Source organism: Symphalangus syndactylus, chromosome 1 (genome assembly GCF_028878055.3).
Source record: "Symphalangus syndactylus isolate Jambi chromosome 1, NHGRI_mSymSyn1-v2.1_pri, whole genome shotgun sequence".
In the NCBI taxonomy this organism is placed as follows: domain Eukaryota; kingdom Metazoa; phylum Chordata; class Mammalia; order Primates; family Hylobatidae; genus Symphalangus; species Symphalangus syndactylus.
The window spans coordinates 150,745,362-150,770,902 of record NC_072423.2 but is presented as its reverse complement, the minus strand read 5'-3'; the positions used below and the strand labels follow the sequence as shown (position 1 = coordinate 150,770,902).

The 25,541-nt window shown below is 50.1% G+C and overlaps 1 protein-coding gene across 13 annotated transcripts in view; it reads left to right on the top strand.

Annotated features, from left to right (window-relative positions):
• The window catches only part of MSRA (methionine sulfoxide reductase A), a 376,185-nt gene extending 351,877 nt beyond the window's left edge, over positions 1-24,308 (top strand). For all 13 annotated transcript variants that reach the window (XM_055288662.2, XM_055288670.2, XM_055288653.2 and 10 more), the window contains one exon: positions 23,577-24,308. In XM_055288662.2, coding sequence (XP_055144637.2) covers positions 23,577-23,734 — 158 coding nt within the window. In that variant the 3' untranslated portion in view covers positions 23,735-24,308. The remainder of the gene's footprint in view (positions 1-23,576) is intronic.
• Positions 24,309-25,541: the final 1,233 nt, after the last annotated feature.

Below are 25,541 nucleotides of genomic sequence, written 5' to 3'. Positions count from 1 at the left end.
TGAGATGGTGCTGCTCTTCCTCCGCAAACAGCAAGGCAGGGACCTTCCCCAGGGGCGTCTGGGCTCCCACCTCCAGAGAAGGGTCTCCCTGGAATCTTTCTTTTCCTGACAACACTAGGTGCCTTTCTCCCCAGCCCCATGACAAACCACAGTCAAGCTTGCTGCCAGGGAGGCAGGGAAGTGACAATCCCTTCACCGCCCCCCAACCCCCTGTGAGGAGGGGCAGGTGGGTGCGGGATCCATCACGCCCGCCCACGTGGATGGCTTCAAAGTGAACAGTTGGCATTCCTGCGGGGCGGCCCTCGCTCCTGCAATAGGCCATCCCGGGTGGCCGCTCCCTCCCTCACCTACGGTCTGCCGTCAGCAGCTGCTTCTGACAGGTGCGCGGGCTCTCCATGGCAGATGGTGACCAAAATGGGCTTGCTGGCAGGCTGTGCCGCGGTGCCGCCCTCCCTCACACACACTGATGTGTACACAAACACAGCCCGGCCCTCCATGCCGCCTTGTGGCACCTGCCTGGGATTTCAGGGGCAGCCAGAGGGCTTATTTCAGAGTGGCAGGCCCATTTCCCCCAGGCCACCCACCTCACTGGGACCCTTCCGTTTTTGGCTGCCAGACTGTGGATCTGGCATGTCCCGCTTCCCAAGCACGGCATCCTCCCCAGTCTCCTTGCTAGAGTTTGTGGTAAGCGGCACAGCTGTGCACCCACCGATCCCCACGATGGCTTTGGGCTTGGCCTGGACAGAGCCCACGAAGGCCGAGCTGCCTTAGGCCACAGTCACAGGCTCCAGATGTGGAGCCTGGGCCGTCCCGTACTCCCTTCCATCTGTTTCCCGGAGTGTGGTCTTGTGGATGTCAGACAGGAGAGACTCGTGGCCACCGCTCCACTGTCCGTGGGAGCCCAAGTGCCCTGGAAGCCTGTTCTCTTCGCAAAATAGCAAGACATGTCTACGCCACAATGACCATGTGCCAGGGCACAGAGCTCAGCCTCCCTCTGGGAGAGAGTGCCTCTCCCCTCTGTCAACCCTGTGCCTAAGTGTGGAGCTGCAGCTGCAGGATCAGGGCATTGCCAGGCCACCCAGCTCTGCCACCCACTGCCCTGCCAGAGCACCCGCCCCTCCCTCCATGTTTGGGCAGCTCATTCCAAACCACCACCCAGCCAAGGCAGCCAGATGAGGGGACATCTGGCGCTAGATGGTCGCCAAGTCACTGCTGTTCCATCATAGCAGAAGGAAGATGAGCTTTCTGCCAGATCCTTAAAGAGAGAGAGAGAGAATAAAATGTGAGTTCCATGCCCGGCATTTTTTTTCTTCTTTTTACCCTGACACCTCAGCTGTCACTTTCCTTTCTCTGGAACTTGGGACTACTAAGGACCCCGTATCCATAACTATTTAGGGCAGACCTTTACCCCTGGATGCTGATCAGAGTGCCAGAGTGAGTGACGGGAGTGGGAGCAGAGAGGTGAGGCTTGGAGATGACGTCGGAGGAAGAATGCCTACAGACACACGTGCTCACACACATGTAATCACATACATGCTCACATACACCCATGTGCTCACACGTAATCACAGACATGCTCACACACCCATGTGCTCACACACCCATGTGCTCACACATATACTCACAATATTCACACATGTTCACATACACGCTATACTCACAGTGCACACACACACATGCTCACATGTGCTCAGACACGTATGTGATGGATCACGAGGGACAGAGCAGACTGAGACTGGCTATTCACCGTGTGTCCTCCATGGTAGGGCTGCCTGCAGTGAGTGCGCTTTCCGCGCGTTAGTGGGAACTAAATAGCTTATTTCCTGCTCTTTCCCAGCAAGGGGAGAAGTGTGATTCTCCCTGTATCCGACTCCCAGGCTCACACACTTGTGTCGGGCAGTGGCGGGAGAGAGTGTGTGTTCACAGCAGTGGTCTCGCAGAAAGTCTACCGTGGTGAGCTGAGGGAGGTCCCTTGTAGTCATGGCAGCTTGTGGGCTGTGTGACCTTGGGCAAGTTCCTTAACCTCTCTGAACCTGTGTTCTTCATCTGGAAAATGAGACTATTCGCTTCTTGTAGAATGTGAGCTTTCAGCTACTTCTACAAGATGATATTGTCACTTTCATTTTAGAGATGAGCAAATTCAAGTACAGAGAGGCCTTGACTTCAAGTGACTTGAGCAAGGTCATGCAGGAAAGTGGGGCGTCCTTTCAGGTAGTGAAAGTAAAGAAGGGGAGATGGGTGTTGGGGATGTTCAAGAATAGGCAGGCTGGGGGTTACATCCAGGGTGTTGGTACAGACAGGATTGGGGGCCACAGAGTCCTGGGTGTATTGGAGGCATCTCCTTGATGCTGGCCAGTCTGTTGTTGTCTTTTCCCTCCTGGCATAAGTTAAATGGACAACCTACTCTCAAACACAAAAGGTGGGTTTTCGCAGATAAGCCCCATCTCCCCTGCTCTGTGCTTGTTCCTTTGATTTGTCTGAAGAGTGCAATTTTCCGTATTTCTGAAAAAACCATGTTGGTTGGGCCACTTTCTAGGCCCCGGGAACCAAGATGAGGCCCATGCTAGGATGGCCCTGAGTCTTGCCTTGTCAGACGTGATCTTTTCTTTTTGGAAACAGGCCTCACTCTGTCAACCAGGCTAGAGTGCAGTGGCACGATCTCAGCTCCCTGTGGCCTTGATCTTCTGTGCTCCCTGTGGCCTCAACCTTCTGGGCTCATGTAATCCTCCCATCTCTGTCTGCCAAATAGCTGAGGCCACAGGTGTGTGTCACCACACTTGGCTAATTTTTTTATTTTTTTTGTAGAGGTGAGGTTCACTGTGTTACCCAGGCTGACCTTGAACTCCGGGACTCAAGTGATCTTCCCACCTCGGCCTTCTAAAGTTCTGGGAGTGTAGGCACAAGCCACCATGCCCAGCCTAGACTATGTGACATTTTCTTTGTGTTCTTGCAAATGTGATGAACAAGAACTGGCATCTCACAACCAGAGATGGATGTGAAACGCCCACGTTCTCACCATCAGACTTTTGTCAGCTCCCCTGGGTCCTGGGCAGGGTGAGGTAGATTTTAGGGTCATGACATGAGTCAGTAAGTGCAGGTGGAGGGTTGTGGCAGCAGTCCAGACAAAGATGGGTGATGGCTGAGCCTTGGAGGTGGCAACGAGGGTGGAAGTGGATTCGTGAACCATTCTGGCTGAACTGTCAAGCTTTGCTGTACAATTAGGACTTGCTATGGACATCGGATTGGGAGAGTTGATGATGGCAATTAAATGTGTAGCCTGGAGGAGAGGTAGCAAATGATGCCGTGTGCCAAGAGAGGGGACGGCGAAGACCAACCGCTTTGGGAGAGGAAGCATAACGGCTCCGGGTTTGCACGGGCTGCGTTTGAATTTCTCGGGTGGGGTGGTGAGTGGCAGGATTCTGTAGGCAAGAGAAGAGAAGACTCTGGATCCCAGGAAATGGTGGGGGACAGAGCAGGGATTGTCACTGGTCTAAAGACCCCAGCACCTGGAGTGTAGGATAGCTTATATTTTAATCACAGTTCTTGCTTGCTCCTTCCATTTTTATTGTAATGCCTGTTCTACCTGGTAATCACATTCTGAAACCTGATAAAGTATGAATTCTGAGAGTTTCATCAGGGATTACATCAATCTTTAAGCTACACTCGTGATGCGCAGAATCTTTGAGTAGGTTAATAGGATTGCAAAGAAGAACCAATAGGTATAAACTTCTTAGAATTTCGATTAAAAAATTGACAAGCTTCGACACCAAATTCTAATTTTGTTTCAAGGGTAATCAGGAGACCAGGAGCACTAGCAGGAAAACTGTGTCAGCACAGACAGAACTGGCTCACTGGCCAGAAACACAGGCCAGGGAGAAAGGGTCACATTCCTGGGACGCGATGTGCAAAAATCGGGCTTCTCAGTATCATTCATTATCACCACTGTGACTTTACATCTGCATAGTGACATTTAAAGAGGAATGTGGGCTGGGCGTGGTGGCTCATGCTTGTAATCCCAGCACTTTGGGAGGCTGAGACGGGCAGATCACTTCAGCCCAGTAATTGAAGACCAGCCTGGGCAATGCGGTGAAACTCTGTCTCTACCAAAATTTTTTTTAAAAAATTAGCCAGGCATGATGGCACATACCTGTAGCCCCAGCTACCCAAGAGGCTGAAGCAGAGGGATCACTTGAACCCAGAATCAAGGCTGCGGTGAGCCGTGAGCATACGACTACAATCCAGCCTGGGCGACAGAGCAACACCCTATTTCTAAATAAATAAGTAATAGGGCCGGGCGCGGTGGCTCACGCTTGTAATCCCAACACTTTGGGTGGCCCAGGTGGGCGGATCACGAGGTCAGGAGATTGAGACCACGGTGAAACCCCGTCTCTACTAAAAATACAAAAAATTAGCCGGGCACGGTGGCGGGCGCCTGTAGTCCCAGCTCCTCGGAGAGGCTGAGGCGGAGAATGGCGTGAACCCGGAAGGTGGAGCTTGCAGTGAGCCAAGATCGTGCCACTGCACTCCAGCCTGGGCGACAGAGCGAGACTCCGTCTCAAAAAAAAAAAAAAAAAAAAAAAAAGTAATAGAGGAATAGGTAATAAAAAAATCCAGGTTTTAATTTTTTTAATTTGTTTAAATGTAAGGGGCACAAGTACAGTTCTGTTGCATGCATACATTTGTAGTGGTGAAGTCTGAGCTTTCTATAGTGTTACCATCACCCAAATAATGTACGTTGCACCCATTAAGTAATTTCTTGTCCCTCACTCCCCCACCCTCCCACCCTTCCAAGTCTCTAGTAACTATTATGTTCTTGCATACTTAGCTGCCATCTGTAAGATAGAACATGCAGTATTTGACCTTCTGTGTCTGAGTTATTTCACTTAGGATAATGGCCTCCAGTTCTCTCTATATTGCTGCAAAAGACATGATTTTCTTCTTTTTAATGGCTGAATAGTATTCCATGGTACTTATACGCCCCATTTTGTTTTTCCGCTCATCTGTTGATCTGTTGATAGACAGTTAGGTTGATTCTGTATCCTTGCTACAGTGAGTAGTCCTGTAATACACATCTGAGTGCAGGTGTCTTTTTCATGTAATGATTTATTTTCCTTTGGGCAGATGCCCAGCAGTGGGATTGCTGGATTGAATGGCAGTTCTATTTTTAGTTCTTTGAGAAATCTCCATACTGTTTTCCATAGAGGTTGTGCTCATTTACATTCTCACCAACAGTGTGTAAGCATTCCCTTTTTTCTGCACCCTTGCCAACATCTGTTTTTTGTTTTTTTTTTTTAGTTTTTAATAATAGCCATTCTGACTGGTGTAAGATGATATCTCATTGTGCCTTTGATTTGCATTTCTCCGATGACTAGTGATGATGAACACTTTTTCATATGCTTGTGGGCCGTTTGTCTTTAAATGAAGTTCATCTCTCCCCTCATGAGAAAGGAGATCATGTAAGGTCTCTTGTCACACGGGGACATGGAATTCTTTTTAGTTAAGATGGCAGCTTTGGTGAGTGGTTGTGAACCATGGCTCCAGGGTCAGACTGCCTGGGTTGAAATGTTCTCTCTCCTCTCCTTTGCTAAGCACCCTTCTTACCAAATGCAGCAGATAATACTGTGTTCTCTAGAGGGGACGTGATGAGGATAAAGTCAGACAACATGTGTAGAGCATGCAGGGCAGCATGGCACAGGGTGAATGCATAAGCGCCATGACTCCTAGGCCCTCCTGGCCCCCACCAACATGCACGTGCTTGTCCTTGTCTCCCAGAAACACAGGGCTTTCACTTGGGTTGATTTAATAGACTCAATCAAGATATTTATTCATAGAAGCTGGGCACAGCAGCCCATGCCTGTAATGTCAGTGCGTTGGAAGGCTGAGGTGGGAGGATCGCTTAAGGCTAGGAGTTTGAGGCCAGCCTGGGCAACATAGTGAGACCCTGTCTCTACAGAAAATAAAAAGAATGAGCCTGGCATGGGTGGCACGTGCCTCTAGTCCCAGCTACTTGGGAAGCTTAGGCAGGAGGATCGCTGGAGCCCAGGAGTTTGAGGCAGCAGTGAGCTATCATGGTGCCACTGCACTCCACCCTGGGTTACAGAGCAAGACCTGTGTATTATTTTTAAAGATATTTCTTCATAGAGTAAGTCAAAGGAAAAAGATGATCGTCTGCGCCTGTGTCCAGGGTCTTCCCATAGTGGTCTTCCCATGGTCCCATCCATTGCTGTGGGTTTGTGACATTGTGACATGGAGTATGGATGTGTGGCGGGGACGCTTGTCCAGGAGCCACCAACACTCTCGTATGGAAAGTCTGGCAACAGGCTAGGTCTTCCAAGGACCAAAAATCTGGGTGGCCTGTGAAAAACCCAAGTCACTTGTTTGGGGGGTGCTGGTGGAGAGTGGGAAAGGGTGGAACAGGATGCGGGTGGCCAGGCCCTTGATGCTCCTGCTTGTTTGGACATAACCCCCGTCACCTCATAATTCCCACAGTGTGACATTCCGTGACATCGCAAAAATAACCACCACAGTTTTGAGCAGTGTTCCTGAAATAGAATCCGTGTGATGTATTTTCTCAAATATATGATTTCACCTCTTCCTCCAAACAGCACTGAGAGGTAGATATCTTATCCCCCTTTTACAGAAGGGAAGGCCAAGCCTCAAGGTCAGCTCCTGAAGGTCATGCTGTTTGGCAGAACCAGGACAAGAGCCCAGGCCCCTCTTGTCGCCAACCTCTATGTAAACATGGTCTCCTGGAGAACTCCTGGAGATACTCTAAGGAGTGTTTGATACTTAGAGACGCACAGTGCTGCTTTCAGTGTAGAGTGCCATTTTTGTAACTCCGGTTAACATGGATTTTTATTGTCTGAACTGGAAAGCATGCCAATTATATGCAAATTTAAATTGTATAATTAGCTTATGTTCTTGAGGGAGTTCCAGTTCTTCCACCGGTTCTGAGCCTGACGAAAGGAAAATTATGCTTTGGCAAAGAACACCTATGGCCTATTTTGAATTCTCCTCCCCCACACCCATTTTTCCTTTCTCCCTCCCTCCTTCTCGTCTTTCCTTTCTCCTTTCAAAAAAATCCTGACTGTACTTCATTGCTAAGCAGCTTAAACAGCCCGAATGAGACCCCTCCATCTGACCTCCATGCAGGTTTTACTTTTCCTCTTTGTTATTCTCTTGGCAATTAGAAGAACCAAAGAGGCCACAGTCCTCCGATGATGCCTGCTTGGAAGTTGAGATGCTGTTGCTGAAACTGCTAGAATGCCAGGCATGCTATCACCTGCAGCTTTGAGACGTCACGCTGACAGTATCACAGGAAAACAGCCTTTTGTGGGCTGTCCTCTATGTGTTCACACTGTGTCGTTTTTAAGCTTTAGAGGAAACTGACAAAAGCTTCTTTTCTCTCTGTCTTGAGCTTCACTGCGTATTCTTAGCCATGTGGAGCTGGGAGCCAACGCATCACAGGCAACTGTATCTGGAGTGCATTTGCTCATATGGCCCCTATTTTATTTTTTAGTCTTATTTTTAGGTTCCTTTGAATATAATAATAAAAAAACTCCAATCATTGAATTCTTAGCCTCAGCCAATATAGTGTGAGGTTGGACATATTGCAGCCCAAGGGAGAATTTCTGCTTACAAGCTGGTCAGCCTGTTTGCAGTTGACAGATGTAACCTGCCCTAGGGCAAGAGAAAGTCTCAAGGGGGCTTTTAATTTCTTAATATTGAAATGAACACGACCTTTATTGTCTTAATCAGTGAATCAAAAAAATAAAGTTGCTAAGTCTCATTTTTTAAACGTGGATAAGAGGATTTTAAGAAATTACAATTGCTTTTTAAGTTGCTATTGAAAGTTAATTTTCTCTGTATTCAGGAAGATTCTGCCAGCAGCTCCTGGCTATGTAGTCATATTCCAGTTAAGCAAAACTTTCCCAGGGGTGTTGAACAGCCCTGTTCTGGGGACACCACCCCTGGGAAGGGAAAGGGTGTGTGTCGTCCACAGAGTGGTTTTGCTTTGTCCTTGAACTTGGTTTTCATCACATTTCATACACTCAGAATACAGGAGTACTCGTTTAAAATTACAGTGGAAATCTTCTAATGCAAACTGCATTCTTTTAGAATATATGATACTTTAGGCAAGGGCTTTATTAACATTTTTTTCACAATTCATAAAGAAGGGATTGATGAATGATAGTGAATGGCCTTTATACAGTCATAAGGAAAATGTTTCCATTGTTAATCTAAACAAATAATTGTATATGAAAAATCCGATGTATTGCAGCTAGTCATTCTTACGTGTTTCTTAATTTAATCCAAATTTAAACCACATTTCTTTAAATTAAAAGTTCCTCAATTACAAGGGCCACAGGCTAGTCAATTCAGTTTCCCTGGTATTTTGTGTAATGCCCGAATACGGACACGGTAAGTGTGTCCTGAACCAACAGAAAAAGTTGCTTTCACAGCTACATGGATATGAAGGTGGACCTATAGAGATATTATATCTGACATAAACTATCGAACATGATGTTCCAGGTATAGAACGAAGATGCTCAAGGGGAGCATACTAGAATCATGGGACGGCTTATGCATTTGAAGCCAAAGCATAACTTTGAAATATTTAGAAAACCCTCAAAATTCAACAATACAAGCAAATCAACCGATTAAAAAGTGGACGCTTCACCAAAGAAGTCCTTTCGTCTACAGGATGCCTTCATATACAGAAGGCAAATAGGAACATTGAAAGGTGCCCAGCATCGTTAGTCATTAGAGAAATGCAGATGACAGCCACACTGAGATGCTACTCCACATCAGTTAGAATGACCAAATCAAAGAATCGTGACAATACCGAGTGCTGGGAATGACACAGAGCAATGGCAACTGTCATGCATTGCAGGGGACTGAGGTGGGGAGCACAAAGTGGCATGATCAGTTTGGAAAACCATGGGAAATTTCCCATCATTAATATACTTCTACCTACTGTGACCTAGCAATCCCACTCCTAGATGTTTACCTACGAGAAATAAGACCACACAAAAACCCATTCGCAAATGTTTACAGCAGCTTTGTTCATAATAGCCAGAAACAGGAAACAACCTAAGTGGCCTTCAGTTGGGAAATGGAAAGCGCCTTGAGGAATGCGCATACCCAGGAAGGCCCTGATCTTGCCTGTGGCTGCCACGAGGCCCTGCACAAGGGAAGAGAAGAGAAGGCCGAGTGGAGAACCATGGGGGCCCTGAAGCTTCCTGTGCTCCAGCACACACACAGCCCTCAGCAAAGGTAGGAGTCTGGTGCTTCCAGGCCTGTAAGGAACTCGGTGCCTCATCATTCAGTGATAATTAGCTAACCAAGCTGAGACTTGAGTGGCCACACCTGAAAGAGAATACAGATTTTACAGAATTAGTCCAAGAAAGTCACTGAACAAAGGAACAGCAGCAGCAGCAGCAGCAGCAGCAGCCACACCACACTGTGGGGCAGGGACATCTGATTTCCAGAGTTGCCACATTGTTATTTAAAATGTCTGGTTTTCAAGAAAAAAATATGCAACAAAGAAACATGACAGTATGCGTTACTAGACAAAGACTTTAAATCTGCTGTTATAAATGTGCACCAAGAGCTAAAGGAAACTGAAAAAATTAAAGGAAAAGTTACAGTAATGCCTCAACAAATAAAGAATATCAGTAAGGAGACAGATATTTAAAACAAACAAAAAAAAGAAGTAGAAATTCAAAGATAAAATAACTTTAAAAAAAATTGCCAGAAGGGCTGAGTTAGCGGAAGAAACAATGAAGCTGGAAGATAAGTGAATTGATATTATCCAGTCTGAGGAACAGAATTTAAAATGGGGAAAAAATGGTGATGGTTGCATAACTTTGAAAATATTTTAAAAACCACTGAATTGTAAAGTTTGAAAGGATAGGTCGGGCCCAGTGAGTTACACCTGCGATCATAGTGCTTTGGGAGGCTGAGGCAGGAGGATTGTTTGAGCCCAGGAGTTTGAGACAAACCCAGGCAAGATAGCGAGACCCCATCTCTACAAAAAATATAATAAAACTACCCCGGTGTGGTGGTGTGCTCCTGTAGTCCCTGCTACTTGCGAGGTTGAGACAAGAGAGTGGCTTGAGCCTAGGAGTTTGAGCCTGCAATGAGCCGTGATCATGCCACTGCACTCCAGCCTGGGTGGCAGAACGAGACCCTGTCTCTGAAGAAGAAAAAAAATGATTTTTATGTGAACTACCTCTCAATATAAAATGATTATCTGGGGGGGCAGGGAAGAGCACAGTTTAGAAAAGGCTCTGGAAGGCACAGTCCCAAGAGAGATATGAAACTAAACAGGAGGCATCCTGCTGACTTAACTTTCTCATTTTACAGCTGAAGAAACTGAGACCCAGAGGAGTGAAACAAACTATCCAATGCTGCTTACGTAACAGACACAAATGCCTCCAACCATTCTACCGTCGGTGTGACCGACCATCTCAGTTTGCCAGGACTTTCCTAGCGTTGGTACTGAACGTTCTGCATCCTGAGAAACCCCCAGCCCTGGCAGCCAAGACACTTGGCCACTCTGTCAACAGTCTGCAGTGAGACCATTCTTTCTAGTGGCTCTGAATTGCTGCAATTCTTCTACGAATGAGAAACGGTGGTATTCAGAGGAGTCCCATTGCCCACTGAATTCAGTGCTCTAAGCTTAAGCATCTGGTGCTATGCTTAAAGTTCTTTTCTATTCAACCTTTTGGAATGAAGGCTCTTTCCTTTTAACAAAATCTGCGTTTCATCCACGAGGTGAAACCTGCTGTCCTTGGCTTTCCCTGAAAAGTGAAAAGTGGTTTTCTTTGTGTACTAAATGCTGAGCATATAACAAAAATCAGAACTTGTAGTTAATTGATTGCAGATATGAAAAAAGCAGATTATAACCCCTCAGAGATCTATACAAAGACAGGGACAGAGAAGGAGAAAGAGAAGATCCATGTCTCCTGAAACTGAAAGCCATGAAAAGAAAACTCATAGAGGAAAAGTCATTTGAATTATTTTTCAAAACCAGCAGACCTCAAAGGAAAGCCCAAATCAAGAGGAAGCAGCAGTCCTTGAATGCATGATGGATGGAAACCATCCTGCGGGTGGAGGGTGAACTGTCTGAGCCAGAGCAAATGGGTGGTGGTACATTTCAACTATAGGACCCTGAGTTTCATGCTCTGGCCCCAGGAGGGTGCGGCTTAGCCCTGCTTCTTCTCAGGCCAGGGCTGCAGCCAGCCCTGTCCAGCTGTGGGGTCCCCACTGTTCAAGACGTGCAGTAGAGAAGGAAGGACCCATTCCACTTGAATCTAGGAAGTTACGCTGGGAATTTGTGAGGTGTGAGGAGGTGAAGGACGACAAGGAAGTAATGGGAAAACAAATGACGGCCACCCACTTCCTCTGGGTCCCCGCTTGAGCTCAGGCAGCCTTACAGACCTCGCTGCATGCAAGCAGAGGCACCTGCTGTCTGCCTGGGTTCAGGTGGTTCCTTCAGTCTCCTGAAGTGGCCCCTTGTACTACTGTGATTGCAGGCGGTGGAAGAGCAGAGGGTGTGCAGCTGGGTCCCCAGAGACAGGTACACAGAAATAGGCCATAGCTTGATGCCTCCAGCAGCCTCTCCATCCACCTCTGCTTCCATCTTTTCCTGTGGTTGAGCTCAGGGTCCCATCTGCTGGGTCGCCCTCGCCCTGGCCTAGCCCACCTTTCTAGTTCATCCTTGATTTCACCTGGCTTGCTCTCCCTGCACTCTCCTCTGGACCTGTCAGCACCCTCAGATACACCTCATTACCCCCCGCCCCCAGCCTCCATGTGTTTGGTCACAGAGTTTGTTCTGCTTGGAATAGGCCCTTCACACCCCACTCCTGCGTACTGTCAAATTCCCAGTTCAGTGCCCACCTCCTCCTTCATTTTCCTGGCAGGATTAACCTTTCCTTCCTCCATGTCCTCAAGGGACTGTTTGCGCCTGCATTTCCGCACATCCCCTTTGCCTCGCGTGGTGGATATTCACGGTCCTGTGTGTCCTCTCTCCTCCAAGGGAATTCTGACCCTCTGGGTTGGGGGTAGGAGTCCTTGTCACTCCCTGGCGTGGGGGAACTTCTCCTCCTACCTGAGCCAGGTTCCCCAGCACCTGGCACGGCACCTGCTCACCCTGGGCACTGCAGACACGTCGTGGGAATTGCCGGTAAACTCTTCTGAGAGCACCTCGTGGGCAGGGCTTGTCCTGTTCATCCCTGTGTTCCTCGTGCCTAGCCCGGTCCTTGACACACAGCCAGTGCACAATAACAATTGTCGAGATTCGTTCATGAAGTGAAGTTGGAGAGTTTAAAAACTTCTTCACAGAGAAATCTGCTCGCTCCAGCTGAACTGTGCTGATTTCCTAACCCTTCGGTATCACCCCTCATGCCTGGGAAAGCCTGGGAAAACCAATGCGGGAAATAAACGGTTCTATCGGGCAGTGCTGCTCCCAGCATGGGTTTGCCAGTGTTCTTATGTGAGGGCCCAGGGTGATGGAGCCATCACTGGCTGGAAAATGGCTGGTTACCGTGGCAAAGGGTGGACAAGTGGGGACGCTTCCGCTAGTGCCTTATAGCTTCTGCCTGGAGACCACCCGTGTGACTTTCACTCACAGCTCACTGGCCAAAGCAAGTCCTGTGGGTGACCTGACTTCAAAAGGAGAGTGAGGGAGTTGGAGACCCCTCGTGCATTTGGCCACACTTGCCTGCAAGAGCAGAGGTGCTTGCACTGTAACCTCACATGGGATTCGGTGCGTCTGGGGAGGGGCCCAGACTTTGCATTTCTTGCTCACTTTGCAGGCTGTCTGAGGAGCAAGGGCAGAGCTGTGTAGCCAACAAGCTGAAACAAACTCATTCCTTCCTCTCCTTCTCCATCCTCCCCGTCCTCTGCAGAGACACAACTCAGCTTGTAGCTCTGTCGTTCTGCATCGCAAACCAAGAGAAATATCCTTGGCAGTCTGAAGACATTGTGATTTACCTCGAGGGTGCAGAGGACACAGAGGAATAGATAATGAAAGCCATTAGCTGTGTGACAAACATGCAGAGTATGGGAAAGGACGGAACACAGGAGTGCTGCAGCTGTGCTAAGAAGCCTCATCCGTCTGGCTAGAGGCCGTGCATTTGCATAAGCAGGTCTCTTAATGGACCAAGTTAGATCTAATTGTGTCACCTCTTTCTCTCCTTTCTCTCCCAACGAGTTCACAAAGCTGGGAGGGTCAGTGAGCTCCAATGGGGGCTTGTAAAGGCTTCAGCCCCTTTGAACGTGATCCTTGTCATTGTCACACTGTGGTGGCCTGGGTTTGTCCTCCTTGCATGTGCCAGCAGTGGTTGATGACTCACGGGGGCAATTCCATTGTCCCAGAGCCTGGAGCTTCTCTTGCTCCGGGATCCTCTTTGGTGTTGAAGAGAAGCACTCATCCCTTGTCAGAAGACCCAGACACGCACATTCCATAGGCTTAGTAAGCCCAGCCAGTCAGTGCCCAGTCAGCCGTCCCCCTTCCTAGTGGCTGAACCGCAGGAGGTGGGGGTGCATCTGCTCTGCACCACTGAGCCAGAGATGCAGGAGCCTCTGCCCAGCTCAGAATAGATGATGTTTTCTTATTAGTAGTTTTATTTAAAAGCCATGCCAGTCAGTTCACATTTTTTTCCAGAAGTTTTGATTGACAGCTATCTGGTCAACCTCTGCTCCCAATGGACTAAAATAGCTGACTGGGGCATTGTCTGGACTTATTACACGTGCATGGGGTGTGTGTGTGTGTGTGTACGCACGTGTGCACACGCAGGGTAAGCATAGCATGGAATTTGATGGAGTGGATGTGGAGGGAATTGAAGCGGTCTATGTGCAGAAGGGGAAGGTAGGAACCAAGTGAAGTGCCTGGTACAGGCGTCCTGCTGCCGCTAGAGGGCGGAGTGAGTCTAGAATCCACATGCCCGCGTCCTGCCTCTGAGTTTTCCCCTAAAGCAGCTCTGCTGGCTCCCAGACAGCAGCTTCAAGTTGACCTCTTAGAAGTCCGACCCTAATTTCCGATGGGCTCAGAGTCATGAATTAGATTTCTGTTCTAGGAAACTAATTTTATACCACCACAATACTTGAAAAAAGTGATCACAAAATGAAATACTCATACATTTTACAAATAATTACATGAAAACCTAACACTTAAGGCTAAATTCCTTTGGTGGGTGTAGAGGATGGGGATTGCTTGGATGAGACATAATGAGGCTTGCAGTCTGATGAGGTTTGAACTGCAGGTACCGTCTTTCTCTCCTGTGACTTTCCCTTTAGCAAGTACAGCCATTCCTCCTTGCCACAAGGGCCTTCAAACTGTGATGGAAATGAGGGTCATCTGTCTTGGACATACGCACCGCTGAGTGGATCTGCCTGCCCATTTCTGGAGCCCTGTGCCTGGCGACTGCTGGGGGATGGGCAGTTGCAGTGGTGACTCTGGAGGGGCGGCTCAGTCCACAGGAACTAATCATGGTTGGACGGACCCCAGAGGGTCATAGAATCCTTTGAAATTATAAGCAAGTATTTGATTGTGAGTTTATTTGTGTAGAGTGTCCAAAGCGTTCACTGGAGTCTCAAGGGAATCCATGGTCCCCAAGAGACACTACTGCACATTCAGTTTCCTTTCTAGTGATACTTTTTCTAAAAAGTGTCTATAGGTCAGTTCTTCTAACTCCTAAGGACTTCTAGAGATAGTAGTGATAGTTGTACAACAATGTGAGTGTACTTAACTGTGCACTTAAAAATGGCTAAGATAATACATTTTATGTTATGTGTATTTTACCATGACTGAAAAAAAAAAAAAAAAAAAAAAAACACCAAAAGGGAGAATCACTTGAGCCTGAGAGGTTGAAGCTGCAGTGAGCCATGATCACGCTACTGCCCTCCAGCCTGGGTGACAGAGTGAGACCCTGTCTCCAAAAACAAAACAAAAAAAAGATGTCTATAGGTCAGTCCTCGTAAGGCATACGTACGGCACCCTCGTGCGCACAAGCACAGGGTGCACATGCGGGTCCCTCCCTCCCACTCATGCGCCCATAGGTGCACAGGCATCAGCATCTCTAGAGCCAGCCCCCTCCACTCCCTCCCGGCCCTGCTCTGTAGAATTCCTATACAAGGTTCTTGTGGATTTGTATCATCCCTTTGCACCTATCATGTGTCACAGGACAGAACACTCAGCATCCTGGGGGCTTCCTTATCCCACAGCCCCAAATTCCAGGGACAGCATGGATGTGGGAGGGGGCATGGAATCCAGACCCGGATTCTTGTCCCGGAACCACCCCTCACCCTTGTGAATTTGAGTAAGGCATGTGAATTTGAATAAGGTCCCTAACTGCTTTGGGTTTCCTGGTGGGTAAAGTGAATTCAAGTAAGGTCTGTGAATTTGAGTAAGGTCCCTAGCTGCTTTGGGTTTACTAGTGGGTAAAGTAGAATAACGGCCCCACCCTGCAGGATGACTAGCCTGATGCCATGAGATGGTGAAAGATAGGCACCCTGCAATCCATCTCTGCCCCATTGGGGGGCCCTGCAAACTTCTCCTGACATTCATTAGAAAATTGACAGTGAACCTGGTGCTTAAAATGCAAATGCTGCTTTCCTGGCACTCTGAGTATGTCTCCTGTCATCTCTTGGAATGAGGAGGTTACTTGGGAAGTTGGTGGCACTTGGTATTTAGAGGATATATCTCTTTGGGTGGAGGGCAGGCAGGCAAGTCCAGCTCTCTTGCCATCAGGTGACCCGGGACAAGCTCTCTGTTAGCTTTCTGTCTTTCTAATGGCGTCATGGCTACTGGGATCAGCTGGGTTGGGCAAGAGAAAGAATGGCCAAGCCACATGCTTAGGGCAAGTCCTTCTGCTGTCATGTTCTTTTTGCAGTTCTCTAGAGGAGCACAGGGTCAGCGCTGGAGGCTGCTGATACAACAGGCTGGAGCATAACGAGGTGTCTTTGTGGGATGTGCTTGTCATGTTCCCAGATGTGTATTATTTGAAAGCTAAAGAAACAATGAAAAGCAACCAAATATGGCACGCGCATAGAGTGGAATAGTATGCAGCCTTAAAAAGAAAGGGTATTCTGACGCGTGCCACCTCCTGGAGGAAGCTTGAAGACATTAAGTGAAATACTCCAGTCACAAAAAGACATACTGTGGGATTCCATGTATATGAGGGAGTTAGAGGAGTCAAATTAAGAGAGACAGAAAGCAGAATGGGGATGCCCGGGGCTGGGGAGTAGGGGGGAACAGGGAAGTTTTATGCAGAGTTTCAGTTTAGAAAGATGAAAAAGTTCTAGAGATAGCAGTGATAGTTGTACAGCAATGTGAATGTACTTAACACAACTGTACACTTAAAAATGGCTAAGATAGTACATTTTATGTTATGTGTATTTTACCACAACTTAAAAAAAAAAAAGGAGAATCACTTGAGCCTGAGAGGTCGAAGCTGCACTGAGCCATGATCACGTCACTGCACTCCAGCCTGGGTGACAGAGTGAGACCCTGTCTCCAAAAACAAAACCAAAAAACCACCACCAAAAACCAAAGAGATGGCCTGTGAAATAAACATCACATGTTTTGAGTCCTGGGGATGTGAGCTGGGTAAGGAGAGTCTGACTCACATACAGGCTGATCCACGTCTAGAGCTCCTTTGGATATTTTATAAATTACTGGGCTCCTGGGGCGGGGCGGCATCCTCGTCTAGCCACCTGTGGGGCTAGTCAGGAGCCAGGGTTCAGGGCTGGCCTCTGCTGCTGATCGGTGGCTGTGGACACGCCTCCCCTCTAACCAGGTTTCCCTGTCCTCAGCTGAGAAACAGGAATAAGAACCTTACATTTTAGTCAATGGAAGGCTCACGTGAATAGAGTGGAAGCCCTTTGGAAACGCTGTTGTTCTGGACAAACACAGGGTCCTGGTCTCCACTCTGGGCTCTGGGTCTCCATGCCTTTCTGACCTTGCCCACTGGTGCCCACTGCCACCTGTGCTGCCAGGAGCCATCCTGCATTTCCCAGGGTGGTATGAGAGCGTGTTACCTCCGTGCAATAGGCTGAGACACTTGGGCGCTTGGAGAATCTCGGTGATCCTAATCATAAGCTTGCTAGCAGGCTGCAGTCCGTGGAATGATCACGTGTTCATTACATTTATTACAAGAAAGGCTCTTTATCAGCCGCCCTAGAAGGATGGATGGGACCTGCTGTGCCCGGCTGGCAGGCCTTCTGTAAGGAGTGACCTGGCTGCTTTTCGTGTGTCTGTGGTGTTCCTGTGAGTCACTGGAGCTAGAGACTGAGCTGAGGTGTATGAGGCCAAGGGGGCGGGTGGCTCCATCATAACTTACAGACGCCCACCCGCCTTCCTGCCGCTGAGATCTGCTGCTCAGCTGTAGAAGTGGGGACTCCATGGGGCAATGTGGAAATGGGGGCTACTTAGGGAGGGCAGGATGGGCAGGCTAGCTTTCACCCCTGGGTGGGGATTTTTGGGAAATGGAGCCAGTACTCTGCAGTAATTAAAACATGCCAGGCAGGCTGTGTAGTGGCCCACACCTATAATCCCAGCACTTTGGGAGGCCAAGATGAGAGGATCGCGTGAGGCCAGGAATTTGAGACCAGCCTGGACAACGCAGAGTGAGACACTGTCTCTACAAAAAAATCAAAATTAGTCAGGCATGGTGGTGTACACACCTGTAGTCCCAGCTTTTCTGGAGGGGCTGAGGTGGAAGGATCACTTGAGCCCAGAAGGTACGGCCTGCCATCAATTATGATTGTGCCAGTGTATTCCAGCCTGGGTGACAGAGCAGGATCCTGTCTCAGCAACAGAAAAGCCAGGCAGAGCACGGTGCACTTTCTGTGCCTTCTCTGGGTTCCTCGTCGTAGCACAGTGAACTAGGTGAGGGGCCCAGTTCACAGGCGGAAAAGCTGAGCCCAAGGAGAAACTGATGACAGAAGGAAGGCACAGGAGGCTTCCTGGCGCCGTCGAGGAAGAGTCTGTGAGAAAAGCACGAGTGACCAGTTCTGTTAGCTGGCCTTCTGGAAATACCCTGGGCCAGGTGTCACCCCACATGTGTCACTGTACGCAGTCCTGCCGACTTCCTTCTAAAAGGTCAGCAAGACAGAAAAAAAATGCCACAAGCAAAAGTCAAGATACCTGGAGTCAGTAAGAGAGAGAAAAGTTGCGGGGAGCTAGGTTCAGGTCATTCCTCCCCTGAAGTGGAACACCGAACGGCCATGTGAGACTGGCTCTCGGTGCAGCCCTGGGGATACCTGGCCCCACAGGCTGGAGTAGGGAGCTGGGCTGGGGCTACCCTGTGCAGAGGCAGGCCCTGGGGTTGAGCAGCAAGAGCACCTCTTTGCAGGCCTTTGAGCCGATCTAGGCAGTTATTTCAACCAGGCAAGTCCGTCATGGCCTGAGCTCATTCTCCATCCCCAAAAGTGGCTCCTAGGGCCTGGAGGATGAGCACAGGCCTGCGAGGGCACCTGGGTCTTGAGGCCGAAGCACCACTGCCCTGCCTCCCTCCGTCCAGCACAGTCTTCTGGTGACACCCCACTGTCACGGGTGCAGCCTCCTTACTGGAAAGTGCCTAAAGATTCAGTAGGTAATGTGAGCAGTTGTCTTTGCAGTCACGAATGGTCTGCCGTTTTTATGGGTCCTCCCTATGGATGGCGGGAGAGGGGAGAGGCCACCAGGCTGCACAGTACGTAGGTCCCCACCCTCTTCCTCCTCTCCAGCTCTCCTGACAGTCCTCTCCTTCCTGCTCCTGAGGGCCAATGAGAGGGAGTAAACCGAGATCAGCATCTAAGGCCTTCCATCTACTCCAATTCGTTAAGGAAAAGTAGGTGACCACAAGCATTGGTGTGTCAGCCATGATCGGTAACACGCTACCCAGGAACCCCTGCCCCATCACTGACTGGGACACCTGGTGTGTGGTGAGACTGCGGGAAGAGGGCTCAGGAGACTGGTGTGCACCCACGCTGGCACCTGCATATCTTGGCCCCAGTGCCAGGTCGACCAGTGGACTTGGGGCGGGGTGGGTGGGGGCGGCAGAGGGACCATCTGTAACCCAAAGATGACAGGCTTCATCCCCCACCTCCCCCTGCTCTCCCTGCAGAAGAGCAAATGGACTTTTTCAGGAGCTGCGGATGACAGGGAGGCATCCTTCTGTGCTCCCTGCAAGGACACAGTGCCACAGTGCCACCATGTAAAGACTGAACCTGTCCATGGAACTGGCCAGGACTCTGGGACATGGAAAGTGGCTGCCTGAACTCCGTGGTCCCCTTCTCCCTCCTACCGTTCCTTCCCAGGCCCCAGAGGAGGTGCTGGGGCTTGAGGTAGCAGCAGGGACCCAGGTGGAATCCGGAAGTGGAGAGAATCTCCAAGAGATCCCAAGAATCCATAGTTCATTTTCTCATTCATTCATGCACACAGTGCACAAAGCCCTGAGATGAGGGAGAGACACAGACAGTCCTGGGGAGTGGAAGTGGCTTGGAGAACAGAAGGGTTGTTGTAATGCACCGTCATCAGCGCTGTCTGGCATTGCGATGCCACGCGAACATAGCATGTGGAGCAGCTTCTGCCTTCAAGAATCGGGCAGGTTTCATAGAGGTGGGGTCATTTGGTCTGGGTCCTGAGAGTTGGGTAGGAGTTCCTGCGATGGGAAAGAGGAAAGGACATTCCTTGCAGATCGTGTGCAAGGGAATGAAACATTCGGGAAATAGGTAAAGATGAACAGCACCAAAGAAAATAGTGCCCAGAGGGGAAGGGAAAGCCTGAAAAGGTAGAAGATGGTGAGGAGACGAGGCTGAGGGGTGGTGAGTCAGGGAGAAGGGCCTGGGGTGGAGCGGGAATGGGCAGAAGGCCCGGGGTGGGGGGCAGGGGACAGGACGGAGAGAAGGACTGGGGATGGAATAGGATCGGGGAGAAGGGCCTGGGGTGGAGTGGGATGGGGAGAAGGACTCGGGATGGAATGGGATGCGGGAGAAGGACCTGGGGTGGAGAGGGACAGGGAGAAGGGGCCAGGGTGGAGTGGGATCAGGCAGAAGGGTCTGCGGCGGAGCTGAACTGGACGGGGAGAAGGGCCCGGGGTGGGTTGGATTGGAGAGAAGGGCCTGGGGTGTTCTGACTCGGGGCCAGGGAGAGGTCCCCTCCTGGGTTAGGGGAGGTGCTGGGGCAGGCCCAGATCTCCCAGGCTCCCTGGTGAAGAGTCAGGGGAGTGCCCTCCTGAAAGGTCACCAAGCCTGTAGGGCCCTGGAGGGAGATGTCGTGATTAACTTAATGCTGTCACTTGTGCCGCACACAGCGGGGCCCACCCCGGGGGACAGCGAAGGAGCAGGGCGGCTGCGAAGCCCACTGAAATCAAGACGTGAATCTGAACAGTGGCTGAGGGAGACCCCGCGGAATGCATGGAGGTGTCCGAGGAGAGTGACTTGCAAGTGAGGCAGCGGCTAAAGGGGGACCGGGAAGACACTAGATGTGACCTTGCGTGGTCCCTTTGCCCTTCCTTCGCACCTAGTCTCTTTTTTGTCCTTTCCCCCAGTTTTGGCGGCGGGTGGGGGGTGGGGGGGAGCGCTGGGAAGGACAACCGAAGCCTGCAGAATGACGCCATGCTCATCGCAGGCCGGTGTCCGTCGCCTCTGTCCGCCACCCGACAGGACCTGTCCATGAGGTCCCAGCCCCAGGGCCTTGCGGAGGCGTGGGTGGGCTGCGGTTTCCCTGCTCGCCTTTGAGGTTTTTCTTAGTGAAGTGTCTGCCATCTTGTGGCTGAGGCTGGTACTGCCGAGGCCCACCGGCAAACCTCCCTTCCGGGCTCCCCAAGGGGTCCCTGGGCCTGCAGGTGGCCGCGAAGTGGGGGAGGAGGAGGGGAGGTGGGCAGTGGCGCTGGCCTCCCTGCGTGGACCCACTTCCTCCCACGCTGTGCTCACAGAATCTTCTGGAGACAGCAGCTGTGCCTGGGAGGACTTCCTTGTGCCTAGGAGGACAGGGAAGAGGGTGGATCTCAGACATAGGCAGGCTGGGAGGTCTGCACAGGGCTGGCCATAGAACACGGACACCTCCAGTACACAGGCACAGGCAGCTCAGGGCCGGGAGCGAGGCCCTCCTCAGCAAGCGGTGTCAGCCGCGGAGTGGGTAGGTCCTCTGAGGACGATCACACCTGTGGGCAATAGCACACCCGGGCACTGGGCCAAGTAAGCCTGTGACTCCTACTCGCATTGTGAATCCGGAGGCCTTGGGATCCGATTTTTTATTTGCTATTTGGATACAGCTGCAAGAGATGAGAGATTATTTTACATCTCTCAGTTCTCTGAACTTGCCTTGGACCAGGAATGTCAGGCCCTCACCGTGCCTTTTCCTCTTCTCCAAGCTCTCTGGTGCTGCCTGGAGCAGATGGCACCCCCCACAGACGTCGTCCTTACTGTCGTCACCAGAATATCCCATTTCTACAGCCACCTGGCATCCGAAAGCCTTCCTTCAGTGGGCAGCTTCTTCACAGGCAAATGGTAGCTAGCGATCGTTCAAGTCACACCGCACGCCATTTCCAAGGAGGTCATTGCTAACTCTAAATCTACCCCTGTTAGTTAGCCAACCCCACATGCTCATTCTTAGAGAGGTTCTGTTCCCTGAAAACAGTCGGGAGCGAAATGCTGTGTGAGCTGCGGCCCAGTCATGGAAACAGAAAGCTTCCATTCCATCAAGCTGGATGGATTCTACAAAAGGAATTCGGTGTTTACAGAATCGTTAGCAGGACTATTAGCGTGAAGGTCAGGGAAAAGCACCCCAAGATTTTAGGATACCGAGAAGTTACTAAAATTGCCAAAAGTCGTTGCTGATGGCATTCCACAGACTCTCTGGAGAGGGCTGGGAGGAGATGGCAGGGTCTTCGGTCTGCTTCCTGCAGAGTCCTGCGCTCATCCTCACAGCTGCACCCTGCAAAGAATAGCTTCTCCTTTTACGTAGCCTGCCAAATTTCGTGTGAGTTTCTCTCATTGGTGGAATCTGAAGCAGGGCCTTGCTGGCAGCAGAATCTGGGGAATGCAGTCTGCGAGCTTTCCGCCTGTGCGGTACCAGGGGGAGCTGAGAATGTCAGGGACCAAGGCACAGTATCTGATACACACTTTTAAATATGGGTGATAATAATAGGACTTCCTTCCCGTGGTTGTTGTGAGGCTAAAATTAACACGTGTGAAGTCTTTGCACAGATCACGGCATATGGTAGACCCTCAATAATTGCTAGTTTACAAAAAATTGTCAAAACTGACATTAGAATGGCTCCTCATTCTCATTCGTAACCGCTGCAAGAAAACTGGCTGCCTCTGAGCTGGCTGGTCCAACCCACCCGCCTTGGCGGGGACCCTGCCCCTTTTTGTTCCAGACCTGCTGGGCCTTGAGATCCTCGATCGGCCTTGTGCTGGCTCAGACGGTGAAACAGAGATGTAGGAAATAAGTGACATTTCTCAAGAAAAGCCTGAAGCAGTGAATCATGCCGAATATTAATGTTGGATGCACTGTGCTTGGCAGACTTGAAGACTTCATCTCACATGGACCAGTGGACAGTCAGAGTGGGGTTGGTCCCCTCGTGAAAACACGGGTCCTGGCTCTGCTTTGCAGCTGTGTACCGAATGGAGGCAGTGAGAGTGGGTTGAGCCTCTGTGGCCCTGTGCTAACGTGCTCCAAGCAGCCTGCAACAGGAAAGAATTAGGGCACAGCTGAAATCCAAAGGGGAAAAGAAGCAGGCTGAAATCCACGGGGAGCAATGTCTATTTCTTAGTCTGTCTCCTGCCCCAAATAGCCCCTCTCTCCTCTCCCAGCTTGTGTTGATGCGTGTCTTTCCTTGGCAGCAGATGTCACCGGGACGTAAACTAGGACGCAGAGGGTGGTGATGAGCCACAGGCCACATCCTGCTCTGCCCTGACTCCCCAGGCTCCCTGGCCTGGAGTTCAGAGCACAGACCCAAGCGACCCCCTGCTCACCAGGACGTGCCAGCAGGGTCCTTCTCCCCAGAGCCATAGCGAGTGGGGGGACCCTCTGTCTAGCCTGGGAGTAGGCTGGGGTCTTGTTCCTGAGCTGGTGGGCAGATGGGACAGCACCGCTTAGAGCTGTAGCCATTCCTTCCGTCCCTGTTCCGTCCCTACCCTGTCCACCCGTTTCATTCCCTCCCACTGTGGCCCTGCCGAGCCCTCTCAGGGACATCCATTTGTCCTTGGGGACAGCCGGGGAGCCATGCCTGCTGTTTCCCCTGGGAGAGCTTTGGGGCCAGTTTCCAACAGACCCACAGCGTCCAAACTGAGGCCGGCAACATGCACTTGGGACGGCAGGGGTGTGGGGGTAGAGTGTAAATTACGGATTTAAAAATCTGATATAAACCTGATTTCAGTTCCCAGTCAACTGAGGCACAGCAAGGTAAGTCTCTGCCCAGCATCACTCCACTTGGAATGCACAGAGCCCAGCCCGAAGGGACCCATTGCACCTCCCGAGCCACGCGTCCACTCCCTGCAGCCCTGGCCCTTCAGTGCCACCCCTCGCAGATGCTGTCTCTGTAGCAGGGAGCTGATGGTGCCTTTCTGTGTCCCCACAGGTTCTTTCAGAGCACGGCTTCGGCCGCATCACTACCGACATCCGGGAGGGACAGACTTTCTACTACGCGGAAGACTACCACCAGCAGTACCTGAGCAAGAACCCCAATGGCTACTGCGGCCTTGGGGGCACCGGCGTGTCCTGCCCAGTTGGTATTAAAAAATAATTTCTCCCCACATGGTGGGCCTTTGAGGTTCCAGTAAAAATGCTTTCAACAAATTGGGCAGTGCTTGTGTAATTCACAATCGTGGCATTTAAAGTGCGCAGAGTACAAAGGAATTTCTACAGATCGGGTTTACTGGAGTATAATCTATAGGAGGTGCAATGGCAAGTTGATAAAATATGATTTATCTCCTAATAAGTTATGGTGGGAGTGGAGCTGTGCAGTTTCCTGTGTCTTCTGGGGTCTGAGTGAAGATAGCGGGGGTGCTGTGTTCACCCTTCCCAGTGTGAGCTGGGAGGTTGCCGGACAGGACGGGGAACCCCAGAAGTCTTTTATCTGTGCTCTCTGCCCGCCAGTGCCTTAGAATTTGCAAACGTGTGTAGCCTCAATGAGTCATTAACTGAAATCCTTCGCTTTACCAAATCTAGACATGCATAAGGGGCTTTCTCTCCCTTTTCAGCCCTGTCTATGCAGAGAAAAGATGTGAGTCTGCTTGATGAATTCTAATGCTTTGCTTAGAGCTATGAGAAATGTTTGTTTTAATAAAAACCTATAGTCCAATAATGCCAACTGCCTGACATCTCCTCTGTCTTTGACTTGCTTAGGTAGGATATTTTTAAGTGCTGTAAGATGAATTTAAGGGCTCTAAACAGCTTGGGAGGGAAAAAGCCTCAGAGCCATTAACCCCCACATGGGAACAATTCGGATTGAAATTTTTGGTAAACATGCACACTTCTAGCTGCTTGCAATCTGAGTAATGATAGTTGTTCTCCAGGTGCCTGTCACATCCCTCACATCACAGGCTATTGTAGTTAGAGCAGACCCCTTCAATCCCTGCCCTTAAGAACCTTTATATTTCCAGACAAGGAGTCATAAACATGGAAAGAAATGATGAAATGAGATGATGTCAGGTTCTGATGAGGGATGTGAAGATGATGAATGGGTAAGACAGTAAGTTGCATCTGGGGGCTGTGAGATCGTGTTCAGGGCTGTTTTAGCGAGGTTGGTCAGGGAGGCCTCCGCGAGGTGGTGAGACTTGATGTATTAGTCCATTCTTGCATTGCTATAAAGAAATGCCCGAGACTGGGCAATTGATAGAGAAGAGACGTGTGATTGGTTCACAGTTCCACAGGCTGTACAGGAAGCATGATTCTGGCATCTGCTTGGTTTCTGGGTAGGCCTCAGGAAACTTACAATTATGATGGAAGTGGGAGGGGGAACAAGTGGGGGTGCCACATACTTTTAAACCATCAGATCCCAGGAGAACTCCAGCAGGAGAACAGCACTGAGGGAAGGTGCTAAACCATGAGAAGCCGCCCCCATGGTCTGGTCCCCTCCCACCAGGCCCACCTCCAATACTGGGGATTGCAATTCGACAGGAGATTTAGGGGGGAACACAGATCCAAACCATATCACTTGAGAACCAAATGAACTAAATCAGCAGTCCCCAGCCTTTTTGGCACCAGAGACCAGTCTCATGAAAGACGATTTTTCCACAAGTGGGTGGTGGGAGGAAGGGGGATGTTTTTGGAATGATTCCAGCACATCACACTTACTGTGCACTTTATTTCTATTATTACATTGTAATGTGTAATAAGTATACAACTCATCATCATGTAGAAAGAGTGGGAGCCTTGAGCTTGTTTTCCTGCAACTAGATGGTCCTATCTGGGGGTAATGGGAGACAGTGACAGATCATCAGGCATTAGATTCTCACAAGGAGCATGCAACTTAGATCTCTCACATGCACAGTTCACAGTAGGGTTCACGCTCCTATGAGAATCTAGTGACACCGCTGATCTG